The 24,306-nt window shown below is 41.0% G+C and overlaps 1 protein-coding gene across 2 annotated transcripts in view; it reads right to left on the bottom strand.

Annotated features, from left to right (window-relative positions):
* Positions 1–24,306, bottom strand: part of SVEP1 (sushi, von Willebrand factor type A, EGF and pentraxin domain containing 1) — a 199,121-nt gene that overhangs the window by 173,837 nt on the left and 978 nt on the right. For both annotated transcript variants that reach the window (XM_040481945.1, XM_040481944.1), the window contains exon 2: positions 23,719–24,306. This exon is cut by the window's right edge and continues 1 nt beyond it. In XM_040481945.1, coding sequence (XP_040337879.1) covers positions 23,719–24,249 — 531 coding nt within the window. In that variant the 5' untranslated portion in view covers positions 24,250–24,306. The remainder of the gene's footprint in view (positions 1–23,718) is intronic.

The raw sequence follows: 24,306 nt of genomic DNA on the forward strand, positions 1-24,306 counted from the left end.
TTTAAATGTGTATAAACATTTATATTTTCAGTTAGTACACACCCCAGGTGAAAAGCCCTATCGATATAAACAATAATTGGAATGGACTGAAATACACACACACACACACACACACACACACACACACACACACAGAGGCACTTTTTTCATTCAGTACCACCTCTGGGGGGAAATCCAATGATTTGTCACAGGTGGCATGAAATGAGATATTATTTTATTTGTCTTTAAAAATAGACATCAGGACTCAAAGGGTAACTCCTACTTCCAGCACTCTAAGACGTGTCAACTTGTGCTTACACTGGCCTTGCTCTTAACCACGTGATAAACTCTCTCTTTCTGAGTTGTTCCCCTCTGAAATCATAACCTAACCTCCGCAGACACTCTGCTAAGCTTTTGCTCATTTCCATTACTCTCTCTTTTAGGAGACCACGGAGCAAACCGGAAGCAAGACCCTAAGGAAGTGAGAACTGGTGCAGAAAGAAGAGAGAAAACAAGTAAATTGTCTTTTTCGGTCTGGTATTCTTGACAGTGTCTGGCACAGAGTATGGGTTCATAAATATCTACTCAATGAATGGATCCAAGAATGGATGGGTGAATAGACGGAAGGATGCCCTGAATGCAGTTACTTGAATGAGCTGGTCTTGAGGGAGCAGTAGGAATGTATAGAATGTCTGTGTGCCCTCGCGTACTTCATTTTGCAGAGTTCTGTACAAAAAAGATAAAGTTTCTTTTTGTGCCTTTACTGTCCTTCTGACATAAACAAATACTATTTTGGAATATTAATTTTAGCTCATGTCGGTAATATTCCTTAACATTCAGGTTAGGGTTTAGGGATTTAGCAGACATTTCTTGCAGTACGATTCATTACGTGCAAGACACATTAAGCTGTAATTCTATTTTTCTTCTCTTCTTGCAGGGAACTGGGAAGTATTTACAGGAACCATTATATCTGTTGGCAGGACAATATATTAAGCTTAAAACAGTCAGGAGAAGAGCAGGACTACTAGTCCAAGCAAAGAATTACACAAGATCTGGGTTTGGAATGCACTTTAAAAGACAGAGGAGGAGTGGATGATTTACTGAAAATATTTTGTCCCCTTCCCCCAGTCTTTCTGCTCCATCATACTTGAATAAAAACATAATTCAATAAAAACATTTTCATCCCACAGATCTAAGAAATAAATAGATCTTTGGTAATGTTTGTGGAATGTCGTAGAGGCCTAGCACTCGATTCTCCTTCTGGTGTTCCTGAAATCGTTTACATCATCTGCTATCCTTTATAAGGCATTTAAGAAATAGAATTTTTTTTTTTTTTTTTGCTCCAGAATACGGAATGAGGCAAACCCTTTGCTGGCAAAGAAAAACTCGACATGGGCTTTGTACGGCCAAAGGTTATCACCATCTGTATTGTATCAAGCCTCTGATTAGCTTGTATAAATATCTGGCAGGGAAGGAAGCTCCCCTTGTCCAGCAAAAGTCATTAAAATGATAAAAATGCAGGGTTGTGTAACATTGTTCTAACACCCGAGATTCATCACCATTACACAAGACTGCAACGCCACCCCTACCCCCTAAGGCGGGCCACAAGGGAACTGTTTGGAAAGATACTCTTGAAAGAAAAGGAGAAGTCACAACAAATCTGACGTGGCCACAATACTTGCCCTTGGCCTCCATTAATTAAAATACATGTCGGTAGAATACCAACTGTCGCACAGCCCTGCGGTTGTGGCCCAGCCTAACTGCGGAGACCAATGAGAGAAGCTCAGAAGTCACCCCTGAAAGACGTGGACTGGAATCCATGCCTGGCGTGACTCTCCCGGGGCCGCTCTCAGTCAGGGAGCAGGAAGTTAGTAAATACTGTCAGTGTTTCAACTGGTTTTGCACATGTATTTTTTTTTCCTCGTTAGGAAACATTAAGGACAAACAAGACACTGGAAGCTACTTCTAACACTGTCCTCATCCTTCACAATCTAAGATTTCACCAAGCTTCATCTGTTAGGTACTTCATATTTTTAATCTGAAGACTCAAATATTCTTCAGTTCAAGGAATGCTTACTGTTCTGCATCTTTGAATAACATCTCTGGGGAAAGAGGTTATCGTCTGTTGGCTCGTCATTTTCTGGACTTCATAGATTTTATCCTGGTTTTTTTTCCCCCCACTTTTATCTCATCTTCTTGCCCTTCTGAATTTGGTGGAAATGTCTGAAGTTTTTCTTCCCTATCACCTTTTGTGCCGGATGCACGATCGTGTCTCCTCCTTTGCATTTCTGACTAAGAACTGATGCTGGCCTCGCGTTTTATTTTTCTTGTGACGATATTTCTTCCTCTTGCACATTCTCTCTTTGTTCCTTGCAGCTTCTTGGCCACTTTTGTTTTCTTTTCAGTCTGTTGTCTATTCCCTCATTTCTCATCTTATTTCAGTGTTTTATTTACTCAAGTTCATGGAACAAACGCTTTCTAGGATTTGGTTCTGCTCTGTGTAGTGAATTCTTGTGCTTTATCTGTATCTTACATTCTATCTTTATTTTATTTAGCAGAAGCCTTTCAAAGAAGCCAGGTAGAGAGGGGTTCTACTGGATAGTGCAGGTCAAGATAGACATAACCTCATCCCAGGAGGAAAAGTTACAAAAAGCCAAGAGCAGGCCCATTGAAATCTTCCGTAATGTTTTTTAATGTTTATTTATATTTGAGAGAGAGAGAGAGAGTGTGTGTGTGTGTGCAAGTGGGTGGGGGTGCAGAGAGGAGACAGAGACAGAATCTGAAGCATGCTCCAGGCTCCGAGCTGTCAGCACAGAGCCCAACAGGGACTCACACTCACAAACCACGAGATCATGACCTGAGCCAAAGTCAGATGCTTACCTGACTGAGCCACCCAGGCTCCCCTAGCCAAAGATGTTTTTAATTATAAAATTGTAGGGGTGCCTTAAGGAATAAGCATGGATACACAGAAAAATTGATTGCAAAGCATGGGTATCCCAAAATAATTTGCAATATAAAGAAATAGAAAGAGTATAAAATTCCAACAATAGGTACAGGTTAAATAAATTACAGGACAATCATGAATGATCCTTACAATGCTACTGTTGTGTAATAACAAATTTTAAAACTAGGCAACCACATACAAGGATTTTATTACATTACCTGTGCATGTATGTGTACACATACTACATGTATGGGCATGTATGTATTAGTATGTTTGAAAGTATAGACATCCAAATGTTGACTGTCTCTGGCAGTATATTTAGGAAGTTTTACTGACTCCTATTCTGTAGTGTTATATCATTTCTAAATTTTTACTTTTTCTTCTCTAGTCTTTCCCTGGGGAATGTCATGTGAACTCAGAACTTTGAATCTCACCTATAGATAATGACTCCTAAATAAATCTATGTCAAATTGAACTCTTTAACTCTCAAAGGGAGGTTCCATTGGCCCAGTGGACACCTCTGCCTGAATGTTTTATAGTACTCCCAAACTCAACCTATCCTCTCCGTGCAAAGGTAAAGGTTCCTTTCTCCTGTTTTCAAGATACATGAAACGTGGCACCATAAACTATCCCATAAACATGGCACCAGAAACTATACAAGTCTGTATCCAAGAGCAATTATGATGCCTCCTTTCTGATCTATCACCTTTAGTAATCCATCTAGACCTATACCTTTCACCTCTGAAATATCTCCCGACCTTGAAATCCTATTGCCCTAGCCTTGGTTCAGGTACTTCTGTCTGGATTATTGAAAAGCAAGAGGTGTTTTCAGCATCTCTTGCTGAAATTGCTCCTTTCAAGTTCATCTTCTGACCTACCATCAAGGCTATCATTCTACAATATTGATCGAATCATGTTTTAAGGCTTTCATTATTTTCCCTGTCTCTGAAGTTTAAATTTCTTTACATGTCCTTAGACAATTCAGCCCTAAATAATGCTTCCAGCCACATCCCTTGTCGCACCCCATCTCCAGCCTACTTCCCCAACCTACCTCTTATATTATGTCCTCACCACACAGGTCTATTTGAAGGTTTTGGAACATACCATTCTTTCCTTATGTTTGCTCTACCTGAAGCTTTTAACTAATCTTTCTCATCTCCTAATATGTCTATATCTTCATCAATCCTTCAGAATCCAGATCGAAGTTCACCTTCTCTTTGAAACTTTCCCCAAGTCTTCTGCTGTACAGAAAATATTAAGTCAATTCAACAATCCCACGGCACGCCATTACACTAACCCCATCAAAATTATAGGTAACTTGTCTGGCTACATCCTTAAGCTAACTGCAAGATTCTCTATGGCAAAGACTGATTCTTACATTTCCACTCTGTTGATGATCAAAAAAGGGCTATGCAACCAGGAGATGAAAAAAAAATCAATAAACAAATGCCTTAATTTTCACTAGCTACACGTTTAACACGCAGAATAAATAAGTTCTAAGCCAAACGCTACTGTTACAGTAAATCCTTTTCTGTTAATTGTGACATGAAAACTCTTACAAAGATTACGCTTAAACTTATTTCACCAAATCCGTGCAGAGCCTCTATTATATATGAGGCACCGTGCTAGGGTTTTTAATTGTACTATTTGATGATACAATAGAACCATTAACTAAAAACAAGCCCAAACTAAAACAATGACAAAAGTATACCTGGCAAGAGTATCCTGCAGTAATTGAGTTTTCCTATTTATATTACAATACCAAATAAATCATATTTAGGTATTTAATATGTCTCATTTATTTTAAGTATTTACTCAGGCTTCACAGACTGAAATTCTAGCATGAAAAGAAAATCTTGGCTCAAATAACATTTAGGCTATTTGTTACAGTCTAGCCAAATCACAGAAGAGCCAGAGGGTCAAAAAGAACTTAATCTCAGATTTATGGTCATAGAATTTTTCCACCCACATACATGTTTTTGTTATTAAACATGGACGCAAATCATTTTCAAATGGACCCATAGGGACAGTACATCACATTGGGAAATGGTGTGCACAGGAGTTGATGAGTAGAAGACCCAATCCAGACTATAAAAAACAACAGAATAAATGGGCAAAAGCCCAAACAGATTTCCAATAATGCTGAATTCCATCCACTATCCATTCTATAGACACACAAGGAATAAAGAAAATGAAGAAAAGTCAAGTCATCAGAATCCAAATAAAAATGAAAGAGGGCTAGGGGCGCCTGGGTGGCGCAGTCGGTTGAGCGTCCGACTTCAGCCAGGTCACGATCTCGCGGTCCGGGAGTTCGAGCCCCGCGTCGGGCTCTGGGCTGATGGCTCGGAGCCTGGAGCCTGTTTCCGATTCTGTGTCTCCCTCTCTCTCTGCCCCTCCCCCATTCATGCTCTGTCTCTCTCTGTCCCAAAAATAAATAAACGTTGAAAAAAAAAATTAAAAAAAAAAATGAAAGAGGGCTAAATGACTTTGAATGGTTACCCTTGAACTAAAGGTATTACTCGGTGATCAAGAAAAAATGAAATCTTGCCCTTGCAACAACATGGCTGGAACTAGAGTGTATTATGCTAAGTGAAATAAGTCGCTCAGAGAAAGACAAGTATCATATGATTTCACTCATACGTGGAACTTAAGAAACAAAACAAATGAACATAGGGGAAAGGAAGGAAAAACAAGATAAAAACAGAAAGGGAGACAAAACGTAAGAAATTCTTAAATACAGAGAACAAACTGAGGGTTGCTGGTGGGGGGGGTGGGGGGATGGGCTAAATGAGGGATGGGCATTAAGGAGGGCTCTTGTTGGGATGAGTCACTGGGTTCCACTCCTGAAACCAATACTACACTATACGTTAACTAACTTGAATTTAAATTTAAAATTTTTTCAATGTTTATTTATTTTTGAAAGAGAGAGAGAGTGCGAGCGGGGGAGGAGCAGAGAGAGACTGGGAGACACAGATCCCAAGCAGGCTCCAGGCTCTGAGCTGTCAGCACAGAGCCTGACGAGGGGCTCAGACTCACAAACCGTGAGATCATGACCTGAGCCAAAGTCAGACACTCAACTGACTGAGTCACCCAGGCGCCCCTAATTTAAATTTTAAAAACAGGTATTTGCACAGTTTCAAGATAAAAATTTAGGGAAGGATGTCTTAACCACACTTGGTTGTCAGTAAAAATTGGATATCTGCTTTATTAGCTTCAACAAAATGGGAATTTATTGGAAACAGAGAGGACTATCCCTCCAAACCCAAGAGCAGGGAGAAGAACTGGGCCTCAAGAGGACCAACCAAGCTACAGGAACCAGTGGCTACTCCCTTCAGCCTTCCATCTGTTTGCCTGTTTGCTTCTGCGGCCATGCTGTGTCTTGTCTCAGTTTCTGTCAACACATCCTCACTCACTCCTAACACTGATGGCATTCCTCTGGTTCTCTGTGCACAGTCTTAACTTTATATTCCCTACCTACTGGCAAAAAAGAAAAAAAAAAAAAAAACCAAAAAACAACTATGCTCTCAGAGCTCTTTGTCCCCTCTTCTAAATTCCTAGGAGAAAAAATATAAATGATCCATCTCAACCTCTAGATTGCACACACCACCGCCCCCCCCCAACCCAAACAGAAAAGGATTGCCTCTCTAGGCTGGGCAAAGGACTGACGATGCGTGTGGTTCTCAGTGAAAATGGTTGCTGACGGACAGGGACTACAGAAGAAATGAGCTTCAAGGAGAAGAAAGAATTGAATCCTATGCTTGGATTTATCCAGTAGAAAAATAGTTGCAAAAGCGGATCAGCGCAAATTCTCTTTCTAGAAAAGCACAAAATGCCAGGAAATGATGTAGAGATTTGGGAGAGGTCAACTGTAAACATTTTCCTCAGAAAGGAGAAAAATCTTCTTTAGGATTCAAAGCTGTCAGCAAAGAAACACTGTCTTACTAGGTATACTAATAGTAACTATGAGGGAAAAATTTATCAGGAGCTTAGAATATATAAAAGACACGGAGAATCTAACCATTATGTGGCAAACACTTGGGCTTCAGGAACAACCTTACTTTTCAAAAAGCCAGATATGCTTCAAATCAAATGTACTGACACGTGGGAATTCACAGGGAGCAGAGGCTGAGGGGAAACTTCAAGTTCATGAACCTACTGTGTATTTCATTTGTTACCGTTATCCAAAATTTATCAAAAAAACACTTTTAATTGGGACATTTATTAGCATTTCAAATAAATGACATGTTGTTTCATTTTTCTTTTTTTTTGTTTGTTTTGCGTTTTAGTTTATATAAATGACCGCATCAATTACCATTCTAGGGCAAAAGATTCTGTGTTTCATAGCTTAAGAAAACCTGAAGTTAAACCCAAATAATTTAAGGTTGCATAAATTAAAAGATTCATTGTATCTATATACTTAAATAATCAATGACTCAAAGTAATATTTACATATGTAAGTGTTCAAAGGTGTTGACTTTTACTTTTTAAAGTTTATTTATTCTGAGGGGCATGAGGACAGATTGAGAGGGAAAGAGAGAATCCCAAGCAGGTTTTGTGCTGTTGGCACAGAGCCTGACATGGGGCTCAATCTCAGGAACCGTGAGATTATGACCTGAGCTGAAATCAAGAGTCAGACAATTAACCTGCTGAGCCACCCAGGTGCCCCAAAAGATGTTGACTTTTAAAATTACTTTGAGAAAAATATACTCTGGTGGATTAGCCAACTTCTTTTTTTAATGTTTTTGAGACCGAGAGAGAGAGAGAGAGACAAAGTGCAAGCAGGGGAGGGGCAGAAAGAGAGAGGGAGACACAGAATCTGAAGCAGTCTCTAGGCTCTGAGCTGTCAGCACAGAGCCCAATGCAGGGCTCAAACTCATGAACTGTGAGATCATGACCTGAGCTGAAGGTGGACGCTTAACCAACTGAGCCAACCAGGCACCAACTCTTACAATTTAATTTTAGCCAACTCTTATCATTTAATCACATGCTTACACTTACAACAGTGACAGTTTTCCCTATATATGCACTGGATACATAAGTAAGTCTAGTTCATTACCTAAAGGGTTTGAAAAAAGATTTTTCTAAACATTGATGATCATGGAGCTGATTGCTAAAGTGAGCATTCTTTTTACCTGAAGAAACTACTAGAAGAGTCATAAGGGAGATTTTTTTTTTCTTTTGTGAAACGGGATGGCGTATGGAAAAACAAACAAACAAACAAACACACAAACAAACAAGGAATATTATGATGCAGGGGGGAACACTGTGTATCCCAGATTGGGACATTCCCAGATTGGGAATTTAGTTGGAAGACCAAATTTTATATGGAGGTTTGGCATAAACATTTATAAACTTAAGTTTAGGCTGTATGGTAATTTGAGAAAGGGACTAGATGCACCTAGGATTGGAAACATGAATTCTCTTTGAGTCATATTTTTAGTTTAGTGGAGAGTGTGAGGTTGAGTACATCATGATCATGGATTACAGAAACCTAAGAATTCATTCAGGAAACTAGATAAATGAAGAGGACAGACACAGATGTGTTGCAAATAGAAGATGATATTTCACTTCCTTGGTCTCTGCAATGGTTGGTAGACACATCAGTTAAGGCACACAAAACGGGAGGTGCTAGCCAATCAAAGTATACTGTATACAAATGGCACATGAGAGGCAATTCCCTGGGCTGAACGGGGGTCAGAGGGGTGGGGGGTCAAGGTGATCACTTGGGACTACCAGATAGTGAGAGAGCATCCATTCAAATGACAGTCTCCAAATGCTCACTCCTCTTGGTCCTGCATCTGCTCCTTGTGGCCTTCTGCTCCGTCACCCATATACCTAGGGCCCGTCATGGCTGCCCTCCCTGCCTCGTGTCTTCGCAATGAACTTCAATGATAAGTATGTATCTGGGGGCCTTGTACCTACTAGATCTTCTGACAGTACAGCACAGGGTACTACTACATGGTGGTTAAGAACTTAGACCTTGGTTGGAAAACCTCCAAAAGCATGGAGGTTAAAGAACACCCTACTAAAGAATGAGTGGGTCAACCAGGCAATTCGAGAAGAAATTAAAAAATATATGGAAACAAACGAAAATGAAAATACAACAATCCAAACGCTTTGGGACACAGCGAAGGCAGTCCTGAGAGGAAAATACATTGCAATCCAGGCCTATCTCAAGAAACAAGAAAAATCCCAAATACAAAATCTAACAGCACACCTAAAGGAAATAGAAGCAGAACAGCAAAGGCAGCCTAAACCCAGCAGAAGAAGAGAAATAATAAAGATCAGAGCAGAAATAAACAATATAGAATCTAAAAAAAAACTGTAGAGCAGATCAAAGAACTTAGACCTTGGCTCCGACTGCCCAGATGTGTATTCTAATACCTGGACTTACTAGCAGTATAACTTTGGTCAAGTTACTTACATTCTCTGTGCCTCAGTTTCCTCATCTGTACTTAGGGAATAATAATACTAGCCTACAGGGGGAGATTTTTCTGTTGTGAGGATTTACTGAATTCATACAGGGAAAGTACTTAGCATGGTACCTGATAAGCACTGATTGATTACTCATCACCATTATCATGATGAGTAAAAGAAACTGCTAGCACATTGCCGGGATGTCTGTCAAGCAGATAAACCATACAATGGAACCAACATTTTGTCCAAAGCTGTGAATGAAAACAAGTAATTGTATTTGTAGGAGCTGACAAAGTGGGTCAGGGGATTTAGGAGAATTATTATTCTGTAACCAAAGACCAACCCTACCTGAGCCAAGAAGAAGGTGATAATGCTTTGGGCAGAAGACCAGAGAAAAATAATAACCTGTCTTTTGCAGTTACTGAGGATGATACTGCAAGGTTGGTAAAGGGCAGTGTGGACATTGACACGGAGGGAGGATGTGAATTCACAACGCAGAGGCCTGCAGATTCCCTTCTGAACTCACGGCATGGAGTTCTCCGCAGAGGTGCTGTGGGGTTTGCCCCCCTTGATCAGATTTAGTGTGGGTGTGCGGGTGGGGAGGTAGGGATTCACACTTGCCTGAGATGCTATTCAACAGTTTATGTTGCTTCCTTGGGAAAGTGGTCTGAAGGGTAAACTTGCTAAGATTATTATAATCCATCATTTCAAAAGTCAAGCATCCCCTAAATGGTCCTCTGAGAAGATGTCCTAACTATCCTCATTTTAGTTTGAAATCAGAGCACAGTACTACCCTTGATATACTAAAATTTAAAATGCTAAACAGACGAAGGTATGTCTTTTCCGGAATGCCAGGGTTATAATGAATGTCGTTTGCCAGGTCCTGGAGCATAGATGAAAATCACGGAAGATGTAACTTTTGTCCTCCACAAGTAGAGGGGAGACAGGCATCACGCGACAAGTGCTATTTGCCACAGTTCCCTGTAATTTCCTTAATCAGATAGGTCCTTACAGTGTTTCTCCACATTTGGGGAACATGGCAAATGAGTGAATGAAGATTACTCTGCAAATCCCTGCGAGGTTCTCTGTTGCTGGGACTTCATCAATCTCTGCCTCGTAAATTCTGATAATGGGTCTTACGCCTTGAAGGTGTAGGAGAAAATGGAAATTTCGAAAGAGCAAAATGCGAAAAGAAATAAAGAAAAAGGTGTTGGCGCTTTCTGGGTTTGTGGACCACCAGACGCTCTGTGCTTTGGAGACTTCCGCACCTTTACTCAGATCCAGCTCCCAGGAGAGCACTCCACAACTTACTACTGGAGATGTCTTGCTTCATGGGCAACCAAGTGATTCAATTCCAGATACTTTCTGTGGTTGTCCTTCACCCGTGGAAAAGTCACACCTCTTGGCTTTACAAAGTGCTACTAGGGCAGGCCGTTCCTCTGAGCCCCCTTTCTGCCTGCAACAGCGGACCTTGTCCATCCCTCCCTGTTCCCATATCTCAGACTTCCAACTGCCAGCATGTGTATCTCTTCATCTGAGGGCTTGTTTTGGTGCCTGGAGACCGCTCTGCCCACTCACAGGGGACGTGACAGTGACAGAGAATTGACGCCCTCCAGAGAGCAAATCTCGACAGCGACAGATGAGACTAGGTCTATAAATGCCACAGATCCCTCTCAGGTGTGGTCATTCTAAAGCCTGGACTCCACAGTGCCCCCCACCCCTGGTACAGTTAACCACTATTAGCTTTTCTGCTGTTGGTTCCCTTCCCTGCCTCATGTCCTCAGTGTTTAGTTAGGATCACCTCCCAAACAAACAACTGGCACTTGAATCCTCATCTCAGGTTCTGCTTCTGGCAAACCCAAAACTGAGACATTGGCCGTTGTCTCTGGCTTGCTTCTTCTCCATTACACAGGCACGGGGACAAATGAAAGCTTCTGCCCAAGGACATTTCCAACCAGTATATAGAATGCCGGTCTCTTCTTTGCTAAGTTGCTGGAAAGGAAAGAACTGCACAAAGGACAGAAGAGATCTGCTTTCAGTATGGACGCTGCTCTCCCCCAGGGTCCCAATGGCTGCTCTATTTCACTGTTTATCTCTTGCTCCCAAATTCTCTGTCCGGTGGTACAGACTAGAGTCGGATGCTGGGCAGGAGGTGAGGGGGATTGAGTTTATAGGGTCTGTGCTGCACAGTCTGTGAACTCTGAGTGAATAAATCACTTTCAGTTATTGGTGGCTCTAAAATGTGGAATGCTCAGTGTTCTTTCATTTAAGCCGTGGGTCCTGGTGCAAAATCTGGGGCAACAGAGAGTCCCACATAACATCCTGTTGCAGATGAGCATTTAAAACACAGATTTTTACTACTGACCAGATGCACAAAGCCTAAACTTTGGTATCTTTATTGCTAGAAAAGTCCAACAACAACGGTCTCAAATGATGACTTTTGAAGCGCCATTTAAAAGCCAAGCACACATATTTTGAAGGAAATTGTGACTAAAAAAAGAGCAATCTTGGCTAGAAAGAGTAATGTGAAAAACATAAACAAAAATTGCTTCGCTTCTTTCAGAGTGAATTTCAGGTTCAATTGGAAAGGTGAAGCCTATAAAACAGGGTTAAAATGATGAGGCTTTACTTGCAGATATGACTCAACTGGCGTAGGTCAAAATATGTAAGCCAAGTTGAAAGAAATGCCAGGATCAAAATACACTATCAAACAACACCTCTGAATGTGCCTGAATGTTCTCCATCAACAACAGCAGGCACACAGACGGTCTTTTACTGCACAGGACAAAAAAAAAAAAAAAAAAACCTCACAATAAAAAATGAAGCGTGAGAGCTACGGAAAGAGAATGAATTGTGGGAAAACGGGTCCTTTGAGGCAACCATTTCATTTACATGTGATAACATTAGAGGGTTACAGGCTTTCTTCCCTGAGAATGTTCTTTGATGAGCATTACCAGTAAGGATGAGAGATGCTGACAGAGCAGTGGGCACGGCGTCCCTCCCGGTGTGTGACAAGACAGAGGAAGGCCACATTCTCCCGACCTCTCAGAGAGGTGATGGAGGCAGTTATTTCCACCATCCGCAGCCTCAACACCCTGCGCTGTGTCACCTCATGGCCAGCTGTCCAGGCTCATCTCCTCAGCAAATAACTGAAGGCAGCTTGCCAAGCAATGAAAAAACCACTGTCATCTGTGTGCACAGTTGTGTGGGAATCTGGGTTCTCAAGAGCCAGTGTGGCACCAGGAGGGAGGAGAAGGACAGCTGGGGTGGGGTGACAGCATCTGAAGGGTCAGTGCTTTCAACCCAGTATGATTCTCCAGCCCTAACAGACTCAGTGCTACAGTACTTGGCATCAGGCGAAAATAAGACTAGAATTATACCATTTTAGTTTCTTGGTAATTAGCTAAAGCGCCTTTCATTTCATAAGGCAGAGCTATGCTGCGGGATAGAACACCATATTCTCCTGAATATTTAAGAGAAAAGCTGAGCCATAAAAGGACTTTCATACTTGAGACCGATCCCTTCAGGCTATGCCTCCAATGCCCCCAAGGTACGTCTTCAATCACCTGTGCCCAGGTAGACATTGAGATTTCACTTCCTGTTATATAATACATGTTCACTGTAACTACTTTTTCAAAGGCAGTAGAAATAATATAATTCCTATAGATAACTACTGTTAACATTTAAAATTTTTTCTTCCCAGTTTTCTTTTTCTATGTTATAAATGCAGTTCTATATACTGATGCTAAACACACACACAGAGTTCCAGCTCATTTAATATGCTATTTGGCCAATGTATTACATCATTAGGTAGTTTTCAAAAATGTGATTTTATTGACTATGAGACATTTCACTGTGGATAGGATATTTGATTAAATTGTCTTGAGTTGTGGGAACTTGGTGGTTGCTGCCTCCAGTTTCTGTGTGGGGTGGCAGCCATTACAGTTACCCTCTGCCCCCCCCCACACACACACCACTTCTCACTCTTCTCCTGAGGAATAGGGTTTCCCCAGCCCCTCTCTGCCCCCTTCTCTTTGGCCTCTGGCTGCCAGGAAACAGCTAGGTTTTACAGGGGCAAGCTCCCATGTGCCCAGAACTGTCTTTCCTGGGGAGGCAAGTAAATCTAATTTCAAGATTCAGTATTAGAAAGCTGTGCACCTAAGCCACATTCTCCATTAGCAGGAGACAAGGACATGTTTGATTCTCCACCTGCCTTTTCCGTTGCATTGTAATGCAATTGATTTGGAACTCAAGAGAGGTGAAGAAAAGTATAATTTACTGAGCCTTCCCAAACCACAGCCAAACTGTTTCTAAATTTTCCCTATTCCAAGTAATGCTGGGATGAATATCCTTTTAGAGGAATCTTTCACTATGTCTTGGGTTATTATTTTCTAAGAAACTCCTTGACTGGTAACTGCTTAGTTTTAAGATATTTACTTTGAAGACCTGTAAACATACTGACAATTTATCCTACTGCTCTGGAAACATGCTACCATGTTGTAAACACACAGATGTATTGTGAATGCTCTCCATTGGGAGGAAGATCTTGAAGATGTAAGAAAGAAGGGGAAATATTTGATGGGAGGTCTTCCTTGGCTGAGGGAAGAGACCCTTACTCTAATACGTATAAGGAAGCATTGATGCACGCTGCGTTTGTGGAACTAGAGGAACTAGTGAAAATTTGAAAGAGTTCATACCTGAGAAAATGAAGCATATGTATTTTAACCACATAAATGTATATGCATTTAAAATATCATATTTGAAAGTAAAAAATAAAAACTACATTTTGCATCGGCAGCTAGTACGTCCTATAACCAGGTGCTACAGGATGGACATTAAAATAATGAAGGTTATCAGGAATGGTTCAGCAGGAATTAAGAAAATAGTGCATCAAATGCACGTATCACAAAATATATTTTATATGCTCTAGCAACAACTTACAACTGGAAAAACCATCCAACTTGGACTTTACTAATTAAATGACTAAGTTTACTAAGTAACCTTACTTAGCAAATGATTCAATCATGTAATAGCTCCTGCTAAGAACTTTCTTTAAAATGTTTCTATCAATATTGTGGGAAGTTATTTCCCCCTTAGTTTTGAATTATAGCTATTCTCGTGAAACAAGGTAACTATCACTATTTCGACATATACAGTAATGAGAACCTGTCCTCAGGTTTATAGCTTTCAAGTTTATTCCATCTACGAAAGAACTAAATGCTCTGAATTTGAAAACTCCTTACTGTTTAACACTACAAAATAAAATAGCAACTGCTTGAATGACCTCATGAGAAGGACTGATAACAAAGGAGATACATGCTATAAAAATCTTTTTATGAATATTGATAAGAAAACTACCTACTAATGTGTTGCAGATTTCATTTGTACTATCGTTCATCTCATGTGAAGAGCTGTAGCAACATTGAACATACATCATCAACTCTCACAGAGTTTTTCCTATCCACATTTGGCCTCCAAATCATAGCAGGTTACTGGATATAAGCAGAGTCTATGCCAGAAACCCACTTTTCATATGGTCTGGGGAGCTTTAGAGAACAGTCTCAAAAAATCTATGGGAAAGGCAGCCACAATACAGAACAGGACATTCCTTTTAATGTAAAATTCTCTTAACCTGACAGCTTACGCTAAGAAAAGCCAAAGTACCATGTTTTCCTGAGAAGTGTTCATTTGGGTTTACTTAATGACAAAATATTAAAATTAAAATATTAATTTTATTTTATTGTGTGCATTTTCCCCCATCACTTTCAGTACAATATTTTAGTTGGGAGTTAATGCCATATTATTTAGAAGCTTCTGGCTCCCGGGAAAATTACATAAGTAGCTTTCGATGCCAAAATTTAAATGGATTGCTCTGGAACATTGATGGTTTTTACTAAAAGAAGTGGAATCTAGTATAAGGAATAAGTTAGGCGAGGCCTGCCTCTCCCATCTTGAGCTGAATCAGGCCAGTGCCACTAAGGAAGAAATGAAGTGGGATTTCCAAAATTTCCCCAGTTAGACACAAGCTCTCCCTGACACACTGGTGTGGCAAAGACTGCTTATAACTTCCTCAGCATCCACTCTCTCCTCCCTCCCCAAGGATGGATATGAACCCGAGTTGTTCCAAATGAGACCTACGTGGAAGTGTTGTGCGCATTCTCAGAGTCTCCTTAAAGAATGGTGTAACTCTCTTTGCTCTGTCCTCCTTCCTGGAGTCTGGAGTAAGCCCCTGATGTCTTAGTAAGCGCTCCGGCATCCATCTTGGACCACTGAGGTGCCCTGAAGATGACAGAGCAGAGAGCCCAAAGGAAAGACTCCAGATCCCAGAAGACATCACAGACTTGCCATACTAGAATTTTCTACTTAAAACAATTCGCGAGAGAAATAAATGTTTATTGGGTTTAAGCTAGTGGTACTGGAGATTTTTCAATTACATCCAGCTAAACCTACTCCTAGCTAATTCACTGGTTAAAAAAGGAAGCTCAGAAGATAAATTAGAAGGGACTAGGCCATTTCAGGCTCTGCCAAGGATTAGTCTATGTTAGACCATGGAAGAGCAATCAAGGACCATGAAATGAAATTCCCTGTGCCAGGTCTCTGATGAATTGAGACAGATCACACCCAGAATTGCTACATACTACAATTTGTTAAAGGGAGGCCAGAAAGTCAGATTTTTTACAAAATGCTATTTTCTGATTTTAAAATTTCTGCTAAAGTTAGAAAATGTATTGTATGTATACTATATAGAGAGAGAAATGGATATTTGAACACAAACATGAACATATACACATATCTCCAACTGAAATGCACCCGCAGAATGAAAAGGCCTGAAAGCCATGGTTTATGTCTTCTGGGTTAACATGTTTGGCTTTATATCTTATGTAACACTTCAGCTTCAGAAATGGAATCTTCCACTTCTCCCTAGCTTTTGATATAACTCAGGACATGGCAGTAACACAGTAAAATGTGGGAAATGGCAGGGGACACAAGGAAAAAGACAAGATGACAAGTCAGAAGGCTGGATTGACTCTGTCTGTGGCGTTTACTTAGCTTTGTGATTAGCATTTAGTTACCTGACTTCTAGAATCTGATGCTGTTCCTGTAAATCTGTAAAACTGACTGTAAATCGTAATATGAAAGCACTTTGTAAATTATAAATCACTTTACATATTAAAGGTATATTTGGTCAAGAATGATGCATTTAATAATTTCATGGCCACTTTTTTTTTAATTTTTTAAGGTTTAATTATTTTTGAGAGAGAGAGTGTGTGCATGCACAGATTGGGGCAGGGGGAACAGAGGATCAGAAGTGGGCTCCATACTGTCAGCGCAGAGCCTGATGCAGGGTTCCAACTCACCAACCCTCAGATCATGATCTCAACGGAAGTCGGACACTTCAGCAACTGAGCCACTCAGGCGCCCCCATGGCCACTATTAAGAGAGATCGTCTCTTAGCACGTTTGTACCAGGAGGACATGGCAGGGAGTAGGGGGTGAGAGGGACTTTCCTATCCTTTGACCACAGAAGTGAAGTAGGACAGAACAGTCTAACCTCTCTCTGTGTCTAGGCATTCAAGCCTTTGACCAAGAGTTCTCAAGATGCATTTCAGCCAAGCATAACGTAATACTGGCAGCCAATAATGGTAAGTGTCTTTAACAGAAGCAGGAGGTGTACATTCTTATTGCATACCTATAATAATAATACAGTGTCCTGTATGCTGGGAAAAGCAAAAGGATAAATAAAATATACGCAAGTGGGGAATTAAGAACTTTGGATGCAATCGATATGTGAGAATTATTTGCTCTCTCTTCAAATGAACAATTCTGGAACCATCTTTGCCTGGGAAATATACATGAGGTCTGGATCTATTTTATGCACCGAGGACTCATTCCATTCATTCATTCATTCATTCATTCATTCATTCATTCTTTCATGCTGCTAAAGTTCCTATAGAAGACCAAGGCAATAGGAGAACTGTTGAAAAGTTTAAGTAGCACAAAAGAGAGAACATTTCCAGAAGTACATTTAGAAATAGATCTTCTCAGGATCGAAAAAGAACTTAGCTTTTGCATCAGTGAGCAACTCTTGACATCTAAATCATGCTCTCAGTTTGGAACAGCTGAATCTACTGCAGATTGTATGGCTGCCCCCGCATTTTCCCAAAGGAAAGGAAAATTCAAACCTTCCTTATTCCTTCAGCAGTTGGGCCACCAGAAAGACTGCTGGGAAATGCCCAATGGCTGTTATCAGCTTATTGTCTGAAAACAAAATGGCCCTAATTTTATTCATCAGCGTTTTAATCTAGGGCCATCTCACACATCTCCAGATCTTATTAGAAAACGTAAAAGCAGATCCTTTCTTCCCATGAGGCTGACAAAGCAGATTCGTGTCCTGGTAACAGTGTGAATGTGTACTACTGTGGGCATATAGCAATGATGCTCTTTACCTACAGCTAGGAATGGCTGCCCCCATCCATTCCCAGTCTTCTGGCCATCTCAAGCTGGAATTTTTGGTGAGACAGCACATTCCCCACCAAAGGATCCTATTTCTGGAACTCTGAAACAATGGGGAGAGCAGAACTTTTTTTCAAAGGAAGCTTCATGCTATTTGTTTAAGAGATACTTAGCCGGGCACCTGGGTGGCTCAGTCGGTTAAGCGGCCCACTTCGGCTCAGGTCATGATCTCGCCGTCTGTGAGTTCGAGCCCCTTATCAGGCTCTGTGCTGACCGCTCGGAGCCTGGAGCCTGTTTTGGATGCTGTGTCTCCCTCTCTCTGACCCTCCCCTGTTCATGCTCTGTCTCTCCCTGTCTCAAAAATAAATTAAAAAAAAAAGTTAAAAAATTAAAAAAAAAAAAGAGATACTTAGCAAAAGTGAAGTAGGAATGAGGAGATTTTATTATGACTTGAAATGCTGAAGAGGTGGAGAGCTTTGCAGTCATAGTGGGGTTGATCCAAAATATGCAGTTTAGGAAAGGCAATTTATAAGAAGTACATGGTGGGGAGAAAAACTAAGAAGAAAAGTCATTATGAAATTGTCACTCCTTGAAAAGGAAAATCTGAAGAGATTTCTGTTTATTTCGTAAAAGGTTTTCACATAATTAAGTTCAAGGTGCTAAATTTTACCCCCATTCTCTTGGTTGTGCTTCTGGAAGGATCTGTGCTAAGTAGATTTCACTGCTTTAGTCCTGTACTCTTTGATGAGTGCCGGGAGATGGTGTCTAAAAAGAAAAGGTCTACGTTGCGGTTTACTCTTTGAAATAAAGTGTGATAAGGGTCCACACATATACTCTCCATTAAGCTGTCCAATTCTGATACCAAATAAAAAATGAAGCCCACTGTTATCTTTTTGTTTAGTCAAAAAGTCATATGTGCTGAAATATAACAGCAAATTTTGCGTTGGCAGAAGAGATTCCGTATCTTGAGATTTTTACAGAGGAGGAGTAAGGTGTGTGAATTGTGAGGGGTAGCTGTGTGCTTACAGGCACATCCTATATCTACGTTTATGTGTCTGTGTATTTGTCTGTCTGTGTTTGTGCCTGTGTATCATTGTGTGGACATTCAGTTACAAGTGGAAACGTTTGAAAAACTAATTTTTCTGGGGAAAGTAATTAACAACCTCAGAACTGCCCCTATGATTTTCAATTTCCCAGATCATAAACACAATCAGTTCCAGTAATACCATTGTGCACACACATGGGAATCTGATGAACTGTCTCATTTCCATGACGAAATGTATTAAGTTTCATATCCAAACCCAAACGACAGAGCTAACCATTTTCAAACTAATTCCCCAATGAAATATGCCTCCCTGATCCCCATGCAATGAATCCATATTCAAACCTCTACTAATGTCATTTTCAAACATCAGTCACCTTCTAATCAATTTTCTCCAAACGGCATCCTTTAATTACACCTAAGAATGCTCAACAGGGATTTGGAAAGGTTACAGTAAAGACATGTAAGTCTCCAGGTTAGACAGGGAGGGAGTCCAGCTGACCCTCTCCTGTACCTTGTCATAACCCAATCAAAATGAGAAAAGAAAAATAAAATCAAGGGGAAGTTGAGTTAACAAAAACTTTTGAAAAGTCTCTGCTTGTTAATTACAAATGGATCTAGGCTGAATTAAGGCACTGGGAACCTTGTTGGCAAGTTCATTTTCCAAGACAGGATGTAGTATTTGGAAGGAAAAAGCTGAAGACAGAGTAGGTCTGGAGGCAAGCAGTGTGTACTCGATTCATTACCCATATAACTGCTTTGGATCAACGTACTCAGGGGCCCCAAGCCAACCTGGCCAAGCTAAACAGAGGAACGGGTATATGGCAAGTTTTTCCCTGATGCAGCAGGGTTCTTCCCTGATGGCGTGGGTGGTGACATCAGGAATAAGGCCAGCCTTAGGACCTCATGAGTCCTTGGAGTGGAGGCCAACAGAGGACTGGATCTGCAAAACTGAACCCTGACTGGTGAAACAACTTCAATAAAAAGAGAGCATCTATAAGGAGTTATTTCATCTCTTAGAGGCAAAAGCTTTTGAAACATCACAGGAAATGAAAAAAGCACAAATAAAAAGAAAAATAAGTTCAGTGACAGATTTAGAAGGCAAGTGAAACACTGAGAAAAACTATTTGCCTCATACTTAGCAGCAGGAGGGTTAATACCATTACGACGCAAAGAGCATTTGTAAATCGATAAGAACCATCCTCAAATAAAAAATAGGTAACAGTCCCGAAATATTTTAATGGATATTCAAAAAAGAAGAACTATATACGGCAAATCATATATGAACAAAGTGTTCGGCCTCACTAATAAGGAAATGCAAGTCAAAATGGGATTCCATTTTTCACGTAGAAAGTGGGGCAGAGGGCGGGCGTGTTCAAATGACATTAACCTATGTTGGCTTCATCCTAGGTACCGATCCAGATAACTGCACATAGCTGTGTAATTTGGTACCGATTTTCTGCAGGGAAACTTGGCACATGTACCAAAGGCCTTAAGAGATGGGCACGCTCGGGACACCGGAACAGTTTAGTCGGTTAGGTGTCCAACTCTTGATTTCGGTTCAGATCACGATCTCCCAGTTTGTGAGTTCTAGCCCCACACTGGGCTCTGTGCTAAGAGTGGAGCCTGGTTGAGATTCTCTCTCTCCCTTTCTCTCTGCCCCTCACCCTGTTCATGCACTCATGCTCTGTCGAAAATAAGTAAACTTCAAAAAAATGAGCAAAAATTTAGTAACACAGCGTTCTTTTTAACAGGCTAAATATATAATAATAGGTATTTATGTGGTAAAAACAAAGGCATGTTCTACAGTGGAATACTAAGCGACAATGAAAATGATACAGTATAATACTTTTTTTATTTTTATTTTTATTTTTTAATGTTTATGTATTTTGAGAGAGAGAGTGCAAGCAGGGAAAGGGCAGAGACAGAGGGAGACACAGATTCCGAAGCAGGCTCCAGGCTCTGAGCTGTCAGCTCAGAGCCTGACGAGGGGCTTGAACTTACAAACTGGGAGATCGTGACCTGAGCTGAAGTCAGATGCTTAACCGACTGAGCCACCTGTGTGCCCCAAAAGTATATTTCTTTTTATGGAAAGAAAACTGAAAATATGGTGGAACAGAACGTCAAGTTACAAAAGGGAACATACAACATGATCTTTTGGGGGCAAACACTGTTTATACATGCACAAAATCATCCCCGTTACCTAGATAACTGCAAAGCCAAGAAGGCTGTGTGTCATAATGTTACAATGTATTTACAGAAAGTTTGTCTGATTATTTTATTTTCTGGTTATAATAATAACTATTTATCATCAGTAAATAAAATATATTTAAAAAGAAAAAAAATGAATCAAAGAAACTTCGACAAGAATCCAGATACAGAAGATATATTCAGAAAACCAATAACGTTTCTGTACATCAGGAATAATTCTTTAAAATTTAATTTGACAAGGTGTTATTCGTGGTAGCAATATTGAATAGAATATATTTAGATCTAAATTTGGAACTAGATGTAGGACTTATTAGAAATCTACAACTTTACTGAACAATATAAGAAGAACTGGTTATGTATGGACATACCATATTTTTGACTTGGGGGGACTATTACTATAAAATATAAGTAATTCACAACTTAGTTCAGTATTTTTCCATATTGATTAGCACCACACTCTAACCAACTGAGCTAACCGGCCACCTAGTATTTTTCCATATTGAAATGGAAATCCTGGGTGCTTTCATTTGAAATATGTGAAAATGAATTAAAAATTCATATTAAGTAATAAATACATAAAAATTGATTTTAGAAGTAGAAGAAAAAGGGAGAATTTGCACTACCATATATTTAAATATACTGTAAAGTTATAATAATTAAATCACCTTTGCAAAGTTTAAAAAATAATAAATATATAGTAAAAATTAATAGAAAGCCAGGAGAAGATAAATACCCATAAGATTTAATATATGATAAAAGTGATGTTCAATTAAACTTGAAAAGGATGGATGACTTTTAAGCAAATCATTTGAGGACAACTTGTTAACTATTCACTAAAAAATAAAATTAGACATCTTTGTCATGCCATACACTAAAATAAGGTCCAGATGGATTAAACTGCTAAATGGAAAACCATGTCTCCAACTTGGGAAATGAAAAGACCATTCTAAGAGTATAAGCAAATGCAGGATCTTAGGGACAATGTTTGATAGGTTTGAATTATATAAAAAGTTAAATCATCCATCTAATGACACTGCGATAAAGACAAGTAAAAGGCAGTGAACCGGAAAAACATTTGCAGCACAGACAAAAAAGAGTCACCACTCTTACTATATAGAGGGCTGCTATAAATCATCAAAACCACACAAACACACACACAACTAAACATGTACTGTCATTGCAAAATGGGCAAAAATTATGACCAGGTAATTATCAAAGGAAAAACACAAATGCCCAGTACATACTGGAACATGTTCATCCTCAATAAAACTTTTTTAGTTTCTGAATTTGCTGAAATGATACCTCTATTCACCTGTGAAATTGGCAAAGATATTTAAAAAGTTAGAGAGGGAGGGAGCCAAACCATAAAAGACTCTTAAAAACGGAGAACAATCTGAGGGTTGATGGGGGTGGGAGGGAAGGGAGGGTGGCTGATGGGTATTGAGGAGGGCACCTGTTGGGATGAGGATTGGGTGTTGTATGGAAACCAATTTGACAATAAATTGTATATTAAAAAAAATAAAATAATAGTACATGTTATTGGTGACCATGTGGCGACCTAACTGCTGTGATACTCTGCTGGTGGGAATGTAAATTGAGACAACCCTCCAAGGGAGAATCGGACAATACGTATCAAGAAGTTTACAAATGTTCAAGTTCTTGAATTCAGGAACCTCTATAGAAATGCCTCCGAAAGTAGTTAAAAGGGTGCACAAATATTTGTGTCTACCATAACTTAGTTGGTAAAAACCTTAAGTGTCCAATAATAGGTGACAGGTAAATTATGGTGTATGCATTCAATGGAATATTATACAACTAATGTTGATATCTATACCTATATTAGATATATAATATACTAAAGTAGATCATTTTGATATAACATGAAAAACGCAGGCTACAAAACAGCAAGGCATCAATTGGGTGAAAAGTGTGCACAAATGTGCATACTGGGCAACTGTCCAACCACACGTAAACAGTGGTTTTGTAAGGGTGATGGCGTTACAGTTTTTCTCCCCCCCTATTCCTCCTTTCTGTTTCATTCATTCCACAAACACTGGCTTGCTATTATGTGTCAGGCGTGTCAGTATGTTCCAAATTTTCTTCAACTGAATATGTATCACTTGGTAATCAGAAAAAGTTAAATGGTGTAAAACTCCATCATCTAAAACGGACGTCCTCTTGCAGATGCTAAAAATTCTGTAAAGGTCTCAGAGTAAAAAAAAGGAAAGGCACGCAAGGGTAGCACAAGCATAAAATAACATAAAAAGGAGTTGAGAAACTATTCCGTTTATTCTACGTCTTACCTTCAGAGACACTTCATAAAACACACTCACCTGTTCAGCTCGGATATGGTCTGTCCTTACAAGTGTGAATGCGAACCGCATCTTAAGGATCCCTTCCTAAGAAGGCCCTCAAAGAAGACCACTCCCTCAAAGACGACCACTCCGTGCCATCACGCTGCGCGGTTAAAATCCATGACCCCCGAGGACTCCCACCTTCCCCCCCCCCCCCAACAATGGGAGGCTAGGTATGACTCTGATTTTGTGCACGGGAACTTGACCTGGGGAGGCTGTGGCTCGCCCGAGGCTGAACCCCGGGTTGGAGGGGAGCGGGCAGCAAAGGGTGGGCAGGGCCGGGGGCGAGGGCCGGAGCCGGGAGGGCGGGCGCCTTACCGCGGCTTGCTGGAAGGCGCCCTTGGTGTAGGTGCCGCCGCCACGGTAGGTGATGGCCGGGATCTCGCGGCTGAGCAGCGCGCACTTGTGCTGGTGCGCGCGGCGGTGGGAGATGTAATCGACGCGCGGCACCACGTTGTTCTTGGACGAGAAGGTCACGATGGCCACGCGCGTGGCCGTGGGCACCACGGGGAAGTCGGAAAGCAGCTTGCGGACGAACTTGAGCTCGCTGAGGAAGTTGGCTTGGCCCACGCTGGACGACTCGTCCACCAGGAAGACGAGCTCCAGGCGCTCGCTGAGCTCCCGCAGCCGCCGCACGCGCCGCCGGAACGCCTGGCCCAGCCGCTCCACTTTGCTCTCGGCCGCGTCCTCGCCGGGCGCGGGCGGCGCGGGCAGCAGCCCCGGGGCCCCGGGCGCGGCCTCGGGGAAGAGGCGGAAGCTGAAATTGCGCGACGGGGACATCTGCTGAAAGGTCGCCCAGCCCGAGACGAGCGCCAGACCCCAGCAACAAAAGGCCAGGCGCGGCCACATTGCGCTGGAGACGGAGCGGCCGGCCCGGAGCGCGGGCGTCGGCCCCGGCGCGGAGAG

Source organism: Herpailurus yagouaroundi, unplaced genomic scaffold (assembly GCF_014898765.1).
Source record: "Herpailurus yagouaroundi ecotype Mexico unplaced genomic scaffold, PumYag 160, whole genome shotgun sequence".
Lineage (NCBI taxonomy): Eukaryota > Metazoa > Chordata > Mammalia > Carnivora > Felidae > Herpailurus > Herpailurus yagouaroundi.